General features: G+C 41.7%; 1 protein-coding gene across 4 annotated transcripts in view; it reads right to left on the minus strand.

The window, feature by feature from the left end:
• The window catches only part of grip2b (glutamate receptor interacting protein 2b), a 199021-nt gene that overhangs the window by 124142 nt on the left and 61621 nt on the right, over window positions 1-13258 (minus strand). Inside the window, exon 1 of one of the 4 annotated variants that reach the window (XM_020621207.1) lies at window positions 7001-7577. The exons of the other annotated variants lie outside the window; for them this stretch is intronic. Within the exon in view, the coding sequence (XP_020476863.1) occupies window positions 7001-7151 (151 nt within the window). The 5' untranslated portion in view covers window positions 7152-7577. Of the gene's footprint in view, window positions 1-7000; window positions 7578-13258 lie in introns of those variants that run through there. 4 annotated transcript variants of the gene reach the window in all.

The raw sequence follows: 13258 nt of genomic DNA on the forward strand, positions 1-13258 counted from the left end.
TTTAGTATATTACTTGTGTGGTGTAGAAGATAATTATTTAAGAATGTAATTATGTAAGAATGTTAACACTGTTATAATAATTCTTTAGTATATTACTTGTGTGGGTAGAAGTGAATCATTTACTGCTTGCAAACCAATGATGGTAAGATGATGTCATGGGGTAGGACTGGATAAGTCTGACTTCTTCCTACTCCATTCAAGCATGTACTAGGTATAAGCAAATTGATATTGGATTATGTGTATGTGTGTTGTCATATCAACTGTTTTTACGTGCTTGAAAGAATAAATCAAATCAAATCAAAATCAAATCAAATCAAATTAACAAAGCAGCAACAGCTGCAGCAGAGGACTGTATGAAATCCAGAACTGCAGTCAGTGATAGCAGGTTAGAAGGTTTTAGCACAGGAGGAAGAGAGATGATGGAACGAAACATCCGCCCACACACTGCTGGAGTATCACCAGGGAGAGAGATTGAGGGTAAAGCACATGAGGGTGAGCTGGTGACAGAGAGCAAACGGAGAAAGCAGAGATCCAGGAGGGAGCGAGTGAGAGCAAAACAGTCAGAAAGAAAGAGGACTGGGGGTAGAGAGATGAGAAAGCAAAAGAAAAGGAAGATTTCACTCCTAAATTTAGCTAGTAAGTGTGTCCCATGATGCACACACACAGACACAGCAGCCATAACATCTGATATCCAGGGTTGAGTACCAGGATTTTTAGAATTTCCAAACATGATGTACTACATCTGTCAGTTTGGTAGAAACCTTGTCAGGATGCTACAGGAGAGTCTAGAATTAAAAGACTCACATTGTCTCTGAGTCATTAAGTAATACTTAGCTTATTTATGGGCTGGGAGATGACTGCTCTACCCACTGCGCCACTGTTGCCTCCTCAAGTTGATACTAAACATGGCAACATACAATAGTTAAGACAACATAAGGTGGATCTAAGGGCTCTGGTTTGGTAATATGGATTGAGAAGCTCAGAAAAGTAGCAAGGGGCTAAACCACTCAGGGCTGACATTGGTCGAGAGGCGGGGTCCACCCTGGACAGGTTACCAGTCTATCACAGGGCTAACACATAGACAAACAACCACCCACACTCTCTCCTACGGGCAATTTAGAGTCTCCAGTCAACCTAAGCTTCTTATCTTTGACTGTGGGAGGAAGGTGGAGTACCTGGAGAGAACCCACACAGACTCTGTCCCGGGTCGGCCAGGGCTCGAACCTGAAACTTTCTTTGTGTGAGGCAACAGCACTGACCACTGCACAACCATACCGTCCCTCTATACAGTATCTTTAAAATATAAATCACTACAGGTGAAATCATTTGCATATGGTGACATATTGAGGCATAAATTTTAAACTAAATATTTTTATCAAGACTGATCTGTAGTCTGTTCCAAAGCATCTCTTCATTCATCTAGGTAATAATAATCACCTTTATTGGCCAAGTATGTTGCACACAAGGAATCTGTTTCCAGTACAGAACCAAGGCAGCCATCTGCGGCGCCAACTCACACCGCTGGCTCTAACCATAGGGGGAAACTTGGGGTTCAGTGTCTTGCCTAAGGATAATTTGACATGTGGACTGCAGGCACTGAGATTTGAACTGGTCAATCCTCTGGTTGAGAGACAACTGCTCTACCCACTGAACCACAGTCGACCCCAAGGTCACAGTACCGCACACACGTGGAGGTAGCGGTGTTTATATTTACCTCAGGCAGTGCGCTGTAGTGTCTATCAGCATGATGTTATTGACTGTACCTCTGGGGAGCAGCCTTCCTACCTGCCCTGTTTGGTGCCTTCCCTGTTTGCTGTAATTAGGTCTTCTCTTATTTCCTTCCCTTGCTGTTGTGCGTTTGATGCTGATGTAGCCATTTAGCTGGCTGTGGATGCCACGGAGCCTTTTCAGCTTTCAACAGGCTGATTTAGAATTTCTCCTCTATCTGTGGTGCTTTTGATGTGCATCCCCTTATTTTTTCCAGTTAACAGGCCTTTCAGCTACCCAAGTTATTGTAAACAAGCCAGGGAAATTATTTTCTTTGTGTGCAAGGTAGCACCAACCTCACCTGCCGGGTTCATTACTTTTGACAGATGATAAGATGATTAGAATAAAAAGAAACGGCCATATGTTAAAGCAGGAAAATACACCAGACAAAGCCAAATATTTACAGGCAGCTGTATTGTAGTTAATAATAATTTCTCAGTTGGAAATTGGAAACTGCCATACAATTATGTGTTAATAAATGTACCCCCACTGGTATAACAGCAGTTGGTCGCAGTCTTCTAAATGCCGGCGGTTTGGTTAAAACCCAACAGCTTAGGTTCATGCACAACAACAACGTGGTGCAAGTTAACATTGAATGGAAAAGGCAAACACTGAGAACTGTTACACAACATGGGCCCATGCACCAAGCTCAGGCTAGTTCAGCTGGTCAGTGATGATAATGGGAGAAGCCACTGAGAATAAACACCAAAAGGAGGCATTTCACTTGTACTGTAGTTTATACTTTTCTTCTTAGGTTGTCATTTGTCCATTGTGGATTGTGCCTAACATCGGACTCTCCGGATACAGTTTACGACGCTTGCAGTCTGAAGTCTCTCTCTCTCTCTGTCTCTGCTGCTTTGATATGCTGCAGGAGATCTTACAGGCTAAATGAAAAGGTCACAAAGCTCGAGTGTCTGTTAAGTATTGTTTTAGCAGCCTGAACATCCCTGGACTCTAAAATGTACTGCGGGGTTTGCTCAGCTACACTTCAGTAAAGGTGAAGGTCTGACTGTTGGAGCTGGTGGCTGCTGGTAACTTCCTAGTCCGATCACATCTAGTGTGCATTATCTGTTGGCTGCTGCAGACGTTCAGCTGAAGTTTGACTGTGGAACGGATCATTTCAGTACATGAGGCACAATTATACAATGCAGATTTGACATGGAAATAATGTAGTGGCTCAGCAGATCTGGGCTGTCTGTAGATGAAAGAAAAACACATGCACAAAACAAATGTGAGTGGGGTTTAAAAGATCAGCGGCTCAGAGGACGGCTTATCCTCAAACACAATCTTTCTTTTCCCATTTGTTTCTCAAGATACAGTGTGTGGTGTTTGTTCTTATGGTGTTTTGTTGCTGCTCTCTATTGCTGCTGGAACACAGAAATTTCCCCATTGTGGGATCAATAAAGTCCTACCTTACCTTACATATACACACCTGATCCTTCCAAAGCATCATAACACTGGACTACTGATAAAACAAAGCATCGGATCATTTATTACATAATACTTTGTTTTGTTTTGATCAATCTTGTTATCTAGATAGATAGATAATAAAAATTCACAGTACAATGTTGCCAAAAAAGTCCATGATATGATCTTATCTGCATAATTATCATAAGTATCATCACACACAGAACTAGACTTTACAACAGCTTTTTTCCTGCCGCAGTAAGACTGATGGCAAATACGAAAATGTGAGAAATGTGAGAGTTTGTGCAATAACCCCTTACTAGACATGTGCAGTAATAATACAGAAATACTCCACAATGTATTTTTGTCCTTCCAAAAAAAGAAAAAAACAAGTCACACTCAGTGGAACATCAATTTTAGTTGCCCAAGACAGGTTTAAGTTTTCCCATTTGGTGGCTGTGCCGACCAGTGGTTGAGTTCTGTGTTGCGGGTATCCCCCAGCCTCCGACCACTGGGGGTGGTAGTGAGTAAACTGCTGCTTGGCACACCAGAATGAAGTGAAGATGATGGCAAACTACATTAGGACAAGCCACATAAAGGTGAGATTTGTGCTTTACTCGAGATGTTTTTCAAACATCATGGTCTACTTTCCTAGAGAAAAACCTTTCAGTGCGGTTACCAAGTGGTTGGTTTTGTGTATGTGCAGCCGGTTTGTTTGCTTATTTCATATAGTGAAATTACTATCATTACATCCCTAGTCTTTATATAAAATAAGGTTTCCAAGCACTTCTTCACACCCCAGATGATTTCAGACACCCTTTTCAAATCAACCTGTTTACATATATTATGTCATTTAGTTACCAAAATACATAGAGTTCCCCAAATGTGGCATATTGACAGTGAATGAACTGAAATGTTTTCAGCTAGTTAATATCATGCTTCTACACACACAGGCCAACCTGTGGGCTGCTGTTTTCCTCTGACTTCATGTGCAGTTTGCTTTCTGCCTGTGCCTCTCCCTGACTTTCAAGCAATTTGCCTGAGGTAATTTTGAATATTTGCTGCAGGGAACATCAACTATGTTCATTCAGATTTAGTATCAGACAGCGGTTGACACTCTTACTGCCATTCACTTGTGGTGCTGAGCCATTCTGGCAAGAGAACATAGTGTCTGTATGAGATGCCAAAGTTTTTTGACAAACTGTCAGTGGGTAAATCATGTTTTGCAACAGATATGATGGTCCACCCTGGTCTCTAGACGAGGCTCATATTTTCCAGCATCTGAGAATTTCCTATGCTTCACACTACCCAGTAATTCCCCTTTCTCTTGCACCTACACACATTTAACAAGACACAGAGACACACACTTCCACTGCTCAGAGACCACGCTCCTTCTTTTCACATCCATCTGTCAATTACTGCACTCATTTGGAGAGTGCCATAAGACCTGCAGTTAACAAGGAAGACTTGGGACTTGGGCTGAGAAATATTTTGCCCGCTCAAAAACGCCAGTGCCTTGTGGCAATATTACAGGTAGTTTACCTTATTCAAACTGTCATATTTGTCAGGGTGGAAACACGTCGAAGACAATGGCCCCACGTAGGATGGTACTGTCCAGTGATACCAGAACAAATAATGGTATTTTTACAGACACTACTCCAGGACAGTTAACCTAAAAATGGCAATATAAAGGCATTTTACAAAACCAGGTGAGGAAGGAGAAGCCATGCACAACTACTGAAGTGTTCTCATATAGTCTCCAGTCAAATTTTGGTCATGTGCAGCTGAAACATAGAGGGGACACAGTTTTCAGTCGCACTATTAACCAGAAAATGGGACAGATTAAATGTTTCATTCATAAAAAGCACAGAATAACATTCATGGCCAAACCGATGCCCCATCATTTCCCCCTAAAGAGTCAACAGAAAATTGTGTGGTTGTTTTTGTGGCCCATAAGTCCTTTCGTTGCTCTCGTTCTACTGCTGTGGCTCCAGCTCTCAGTTCACTGTAGCACTGTCAAAATGCCTGCTTATCTTATTACCTGGCAACAATAGTAAACAGCTACACAAATGCCGGACTAACGCTACCAAAATGGAATACTGATCGAAGAACAGTAAACTAGTATCAAAGCAGACGTAGAGGGAAAGGCGGACATTTTGGACACCAGAGGTGATTTGTTTTTTCATGGGCCCCAGCTGTTGTTACCACCAACGTATCAGAAGTAAGAACACTGGCTAAAATCCAGAGGCAAATATCAACACTACACATTGGTGAAGCAATTCACTGTATTGACCCTTCTGCATTCATACAACAGGCACACTAATCATTTATGATCTGTTGCTGTGAGACACATTTGATAAAAGCATCCAGCAAATAGAATATGTCATTTGAGGAGAAAGAAAAACATCATCCACGGCGCTGGAACAGAGCAGGCATTGGGATGTTTGCCTTGATATGCTTGTGTTCCCTCTTGTTTTCAAAGTGACCTTTCCCTGGCTGCAGTGTAATGTTTGGTTTTCTGATGGTTGTTGGAGGCAGTTTGAAGTGTGGCTGCTGCAGTTGCTGCTGAGTGATTAGAAAGATTGTTTGATGGAAGGAGAGTAGGCACTCACATGTACATTTACATTTACAGCTGTATACGTTTCTCTGTGCAGTTTCAGCCCGTCTCACTCAACTGTTTGTGTTCAAAGTAAAAAAAAACAACACAATAACTGTGAAATCCTTTTCAAAGTCTTTGAAAAACATGAAGTACCTAATAAACTACATCATCAACACTAACCAGCTCACAGCTAATTAAAAGCCCTAACTCATTAAGTCAACTGAACAGCAATGCAACAAACACTGGCAAACACACAAGAAAACAGTGTCACCGGAAAACTGTCCTGGACACCTGAGCAGTGCCTGTTTCCTCTGGTCCCTCAAGGATTCAATATGCAACATGTGTGCATCAGTAGTTATAGTTCAGACCAACGCTGCTAGAACAGAAACAAGTCTAATGTTCACACGTGGGACATTTGGACATTTGTTTGCATTCAAAAGGTGCCTAGTTACTGCTGAAATATTTCCCAAGCATGACCAGTTTTAGCATCAGTTGTGATAAAATTTTACTGAGAATTTTCATCACTGAGAGAAGACTCAGTAGTCTAAGGAGGTAGGTGGCTGTATGTGAATCATAAGCAAAGCCCACCTTGCTTTCTGACTTCTGTACGAGCAAGAATGTCATTCTTCTTCCAGCACTGATCGGTTTGAACCTGTTTGACCAACCGATCAATGCCGGAAAGTCATTATTCATGTGAGAGCAAGAGGAGGCATGTGAAGAAAAGTGATCTGACCAAATGACTGAAGGTTGCAGTTTTTCTAATGGGCACACACGTCTCTGATAAAACCACAAATTAATGGAGAAATATCCTCAGTTCCCACATTTAGTTTACTGTAAACTAGCTGATATACACAGAGTGAAAAGCCCCACACCCACAAACACACACAGTGTTGCAGTATCACAGTCATAGTCAACCACAGCAGTTCAATGAGCAAAAGAAACCTGATTATGCAAAGATATGCACACACACGCCTTTTGTTAAAGCATTAATATACATAGATTTGCATCTTAACTACAGTCTTTATCTTAGAAGACATGCAGGCAACGTACATCCTGTAAACACACTGTACACACACTCTATTCCTCAGAATATCTCAGAAGAAATGCATACATGTCTCTGAAACACACACACACACACACACACACACACACACACACATGGTACCACTCACCAACAGACATCCAGCTTCAAACACACACGACACATGTGGCGGCACAACCTCTCACCGCTGATGCAGAGGCTGAAGTGACAGAGTTCATCACACAACGTGTCTGGACTGTCCAGTTCTCCTGGTCCACCTCCTCTTCCTCCTTCTCTCCTCTTCTTCCTAGGTGACATTTTCGTCACCATCTTCATCACTCGTTCCACTTTGTCCATCTTGGATGATCAAGGTAGATGTTGTCTCTGTATCTTTCTTCTACTTTTTCTTGTCCTTCTTATTTCTTGCTCTTTAGCTTCTTCTTCGCCTCACCTCTACTTCCTGCTCTTGTGTTTTTTTCTTCTTCTTGGTAATCGTGATAACTTTAGGCACTCTGCACTTAGTTGCTTCTTGCCTCCTCTTCTCTCGTCATTCCAGCACAGTGGCTCTCTTGCTTTCTTCTTCCTCCTCCTCCCCCCCCTTCTCGTTTTCCTCTCCTCAACCTGCTCTTCTTCTTATCCCCAGATTTTCCTTTCCCTGTCAAATGCAACACTTAATTCCTCGGGTTTAGTCCCACAAATGCTTCAACTATCTCTTATGCTTCTTATTTCCTGCTCTTATCTTTCTTCAGCTGATGGAAAATCTGCTGAACAAAGCGACGGGAGAAGTGAGACACTGAGGCAAAAGAGAGGGAATGGAGAAAGGGGGAGGCAGCACATTGACTTCCCCCTCCTTTCCCTCTCTCCCACTCCCTGTCTGTCTCAGTCTCCCTCTCTCTGTGCACCCCCAGCTCACCCATCCCACTTTGCCAGCCCCCACATCCAACCTTCAAAACTCACAGGCAGTGCTTCCAGAGAAAAATGGAAAATGGGGAATGAAAAGATAAAGCAACATTTTTAAAAAGTCTCAGCATGGTGTTGTTTTGTGTCTTTCTGCAGTTCTATTCTTCATTATCTCTGTCACACACTTTTTCAGTGTGTCTCACACAGTTCGTCTTTCTCCCCATCAGCAACCACTGCTGACTCCTTCGATCAATCCATGCCCCCCGCTTTCCTTTCTTTTTTCCATTTTTCCTTTACCCTTGCTGTCCTTGTGGTTTATGTCATATATCCTGAAACTCTTTTATACATCGTTCATATATCCTTAAACTTTGCCTTTATCTTTCTTGGGTTTGTCCTTAGAACTGCCTTTTAAAGTGCAGGAGGTTTGCACCAGTTCAGTCACTCTGTTCTTTACCAGCTTTTGGTACCACCATAGGTTTGTCCCACCTCCTATATAGATGGAACAAGGTAGAATAAGGGGTTGTAGGTGGAGGTGTGTGAAATTTAGATTGTGTTGTTTCTATGACTACAGGATAAACAATATACTAATGGCTGAATGTGGGCAGCACAGTGGTATGGTGGTTAGCACTGTCGCCTCACAGCAAGAAGGTTCTGGGTTCGAGCCCTGGCTGACCCGGGGTCTTTCTGTGTGGAGTCTGCATGTTCTCCCTGTGCCTGTGTGGGTTCTCTCCAGGTGTTCCAGCTTGCTCCTACAGTTCAAAGACATGCAGCTTAGGTTGATTAGTGATTCTAAATTGCCCTAAGAGTGAGTGTGGTTGTTTGTCTATGTGTCAGCCCTGTGATAGACGGGCGACCGGCCCAGGGTGGACCCCAAGCTCTCACCCAGTGTCAGCTGGGATTGACCTGCCCTTCAGGAATAAGCAATAATGGATGGATGGAAGTTTCTGTGACATGCCACCAGTGGATTTAAATTTTAATGCTGGTGACAAGAAACATTAATGTGTTTACAGGATGCACAACAACTTTGAGTCGACATCATGAAATTAAAAACATGTTCCTACTCTGTTCATTTGCTGTTGTTGATTTGACAGCAACAATGTTACTGTTGACAACTTGTATTATAGAGAGCCAAAGTCACGTCGTCACATCCAGGAGCAACAGTTTTACATCCTTTTTTGAGTTTAGTCTAAAAGGGGCTTAAAGCTGCCTTGAAGAAGGGTCAACACAGCAGTAATTTGCTGCAATCTCTGTATAAGAAAGGCTTTTAATTCCATCTTTCCCACATCTTTCTCCTTCTCTCCTTCATCCCTCTGCCTGTTTTCATCCCTTCTTTAATCTCTATTTCATGTCTCTCCATAATAAGCTCATCATCTCTCCTGGAGGAAAGGTCACACACACACACACACACACACCGCAGGCAGGCAGGAAAACGCACACTATGGACACTTCTGCTTAGCTATTTCACTCACAAATGAAGGTATATGGCCTCTATTACACAGTCAAACAGCCTTTTGCAGTTGCTCACTCACTCACTCACACACACACACACACACACACACACACACACACACACACACACACACAGTCTATGTTTCGTAGTCCATGGGGACTTTGCATTCACTTACATTCATTTCCTGTAGACTAACACTACCATTAACCAGCACCACTAACCCTAACACTGACCCTAACCTTAACCTAACCCTAACCTCATCCTAACCCTAAACCATGTTGCCACCCTAAAATTCAATTTCTTGCCCATGGGGACCTCATTTTAGGTCCCCACTGTGAAATGGGTCCTCATGAGTTGGTATGGAGTCAGGAAGAAGTCCCCACGTAGCAGGAAAAACACGTCCACACACACACACTGCAGAGGGTATGAACCCCAGGTAGCTATAATGAAACATGACCTGGTGCTTTAGGACATGTTTTTTAATCACTGACCTCCGCCGATCCATACAGGCAGTTTGATCTTGCAGTGAAAGTTGTCACTCTTTGAAAAGTATGACACCTGACAAAATTGATTGCTGGCAGTAAATTAAAAGTCGCCTCATGAAGATTATTGAAGGCTCTGAGTGTCCTGAGCAGCTGCTTCTCTACAGAGGATGTTATCAACAGAGTTTTCAGCATTAATCAAAGGATGTCAAGCTAAAAAAATTCTCTGAATTAGAATTTCATATTGACTTTAGGTCAGGAAGGAAAATAATTTACATTTGGGAGTAAATGTGAATGATTTTTCTTTTCTCAATGTTGTTTCATTTGAATATTTTAAGACCTGAAGATGCACCAATACACAGTATTTCCCAAGAAAAGAACAGAGTCATACACCTGTTTGTTTGCTTTTTCCAACATAATAAGTCGTATACATTATTCCCAAGTTGTAAACGCGATGCTTTAAAAAGGAAGTCGGGTGAAGATTGGCAGACACCCTGAGCAGTGGAAGAACTGTCGCCAGCTCACAGTGTAACAACTTTCAATGTATTACAGACTCTGCAGGAGTCAGAAAGACAGAAATAGACTCACTTCAGCGTTTGGCTTTGTCAGCGGATTCCAAGACTTTAAACCAGTTGTCTCTTCTTGGCTACTGTGGTGCATTAAGGAGAAGTTCAACTCCACCAGAGTGGTTTATCTATATGTTCTCATCAAGGATGTGGCCAGAAAGTAAATATTGCCCAACAATACAATATATATTGTAATATTGTTCAAATCATTCTTGTCTGTAATGCTTAAACATTTTGCAGCTATTTACATTAAAACTGCCCATGGACTAAACTAAATATGTGTCACCAAACTAATTATCTTATAGTCCGCAGTGAATAAAAGTTACACCAAGTTTTGTAAAAAGTTCCTTTGCTTTAGACTAGAAGAAACCTGTGGTGTAAAGTGCCAAAACAAATTTCAAGTGTAACATTGTCAACAGTTAATCTTATCAAAAAAACATCATTACATAAAGACTCACAAAAGATTTAGTTTTTCTCATAAGGCTTCTATTATATCCAAATTACTGTCTCTCTCCATCCTTGTCCATCACTCTCTCCCACTCTCTTCTTTAGCTTTTGTTTTCCTGCCCCCAGCCTCGGCTGTCCTGTCAAGCATTGAGCCAAGTCTAACGAGTAGGACTATACTTTTAACTGCTAAATTATAATGTTGTGCAAATTGGAGCGAAGTGATGAAGTGACAAGCGAGAGGGCCGCTAGACACCTTGGATAACTTTGCATGATGTTTCCTGAGGCCATTTTAGACATGATACAAAAAGGAGAAACTCAATGGAGCTAATTAACGTCAAACAACTTACTTCCAATGAACAACCTGGCAGTGGCGTCGCCTCCTGCTGTACATATAGAAAAAAAAAAGTGGGGGTGTATATACATTCAGGAGGACAGTATCGGATTAAAGGGTCAGTTGACCGGAACAAACAAAACACATCGTCTGACTTAATGTTCTACCTTAGGTTTTGAGAAAGTGTATCTGCCTCTGAGGTTTCTGTTTATAAATTTTAATGACAAATTATTGTTGCTGACACATTGTTTGTTGTACTTTTAGGATTAGACAGGCAGGCAGCAAAGTATCTTCACAAAACATTGACCCTGTTACTCAAGATAATCTGGAAAGCCTCCCTCCTGCTGTGTCATTTTTTTCTGATAAATTCTTTCATGATATAAAAAGGAGTGAATTTGAGATTATTTGACAACTTTGACCGGCAGCCTGAGACCACAGCTCTACCTTTGGGCACTACTGCACCCAATCTGGTTGCAAAATGTGCCACAAAAATAAGATGACTGCTCTCGTGATCAAGATATTTTGGTTGCACTTTTGCACAATGGCATGTCGTCAGTCTTTACAGTCTATGATAAGACGACACCAGCGGTGTTAACATGTGATCTTTATCTGTTACCCAGATAATGTCCTCTTGTTGTTATACTGGGTCTGTCCACATTGTGAGCATTGACAAAGATATTACTTCACCTTTATCGATCTCTTTCCTCCACTGGTTTTTACATAATAAGTAAATTAAGAGAGGACAACTTCTGCTCCGTCCACATGAGGACCGGTTCACGTTTTGCTCTTACCTTTGTACTCACTAATTAATTTGTTAGAACTCGTTTATTTCAAGACAGACATGTGCTTCATACCAATACAGAGAAAGAATTCTGTGAAGAGCTAATGCAGGAGAGATTCTAGAGAAAGGTGCGGAGCTGTGTCTTGACTGAAACAAAGCATTTTTAGCACTGATGAGTCAAGTCAGAGCTAAGGTGAGGTTGTACAAGAGTCTGCCTCTACGCTGCATCACTGACAACATGAGCGTTAGCCACAGATACATTTGTTTTTGGTATTTTTATTTACAGTAAGAGGAACAGAGTGATGTGGGAATAAGAAATTAGATGGGACGGAAATGGTAAAGTGAGGAAGAAGAGAGATTGAGTGAGGGGAGGAGAGAACAGGGAGGAGGTGGATTTATAGATGAGAACTGCAGAGCAAACACTTTCTTAGCAATGGTCTCTCTTAATTCTTCTGGGTTGCACACACACACATCATGTTGTAGTCCAGGAGAATATATCTGAAGATTTTCTGGCTCCTTTTCCCTCAGTGACATACAAGTAAATTCAGGAGAAACAGACACACACAAACAAACAGGCAAAATGTGAGAACCAAGGAGAATGTGAAAATCCTAGTGTGTTTTGTTCCAGAAAGTTTTAATTGTTCTCAGTCTGACTGAAAAACTTCTACCAATACAGGACACTGGAGAGGTGGGGGCTGTTCTCCCAGCAGGTTTTTGATATGACTGGCAACAGACTGAACTGTAAGGAGAAACTCTGAGAAACAAAATCACTACTGCTGCCAAAATAACAATACAAACATCTGAATGAACAGAAAAGCTATTCTTAGTGCAATCTGTCTGATAACTGTCAACTGTAGAATACGATCAAACCAGCAGCCCACTGAACGCTGCACTAAGTGCTCAGTAACCTAGAAACAAACCTGCTGACCAAGCCACTGTGCTGCTGTGCATGATTTGCACAGCTTCCACTGCTTGGCTCCATCTGCATGAAGGAATTTAAAATTTTAAGTCCTCACAAAACCAGCATTACAAGCTTTTGGGAGAAGTTGTACCTTGAGATGCTAAGATGCTAAACTGTTACTGAACCTGCTTCACTGCATAATATTCAGGTTTTTCTTCTCACATTGTACCTAAAAAGACAACTTCACCCCATAACAACCAGGTTATCTTACCTAAATGACAATATTTAGGTTTTTTTATTTACTTTAAATAATTTTGGCACTATACAGTATCTATTGTCATCACCAGTACTGAGTAATACCACACACCCTTTCTGCTACATCACTGCTTCAGACAAACTCACACTGTCTCCCCAGCTGCATATTAGCATTCACAGTGATGTGGATTTTGTATAATTTGGTCAGTGTGTGTTCATGTCCATCCAGATGTTGTACCTCTCAAGCTCAGGGACAAAGATATGGAATTTGTGTAACGCTAGTTTGTCAAAAGTTTTACATGGTGGAGTTTCAGATGCTCTCTCAGACAAGCACAGGCTAATTTCCTGAAA

The sequence above is a fragment of the Monopterus albus genome, unplaced genomic scaffold (assembly GCF_001952655.1).
Source record: "Monopterus albus unplaced genomic scaffold, M_albus_1.0 scaffold255.1, whole genome shotgun sequence".
NCBI classification, from domain to species: Eukaryota; Metazoa; Chordata; class Actinopteri; order Synbranchiformes; family Synbranchidae; genus Monopterus; species Monopterus albus.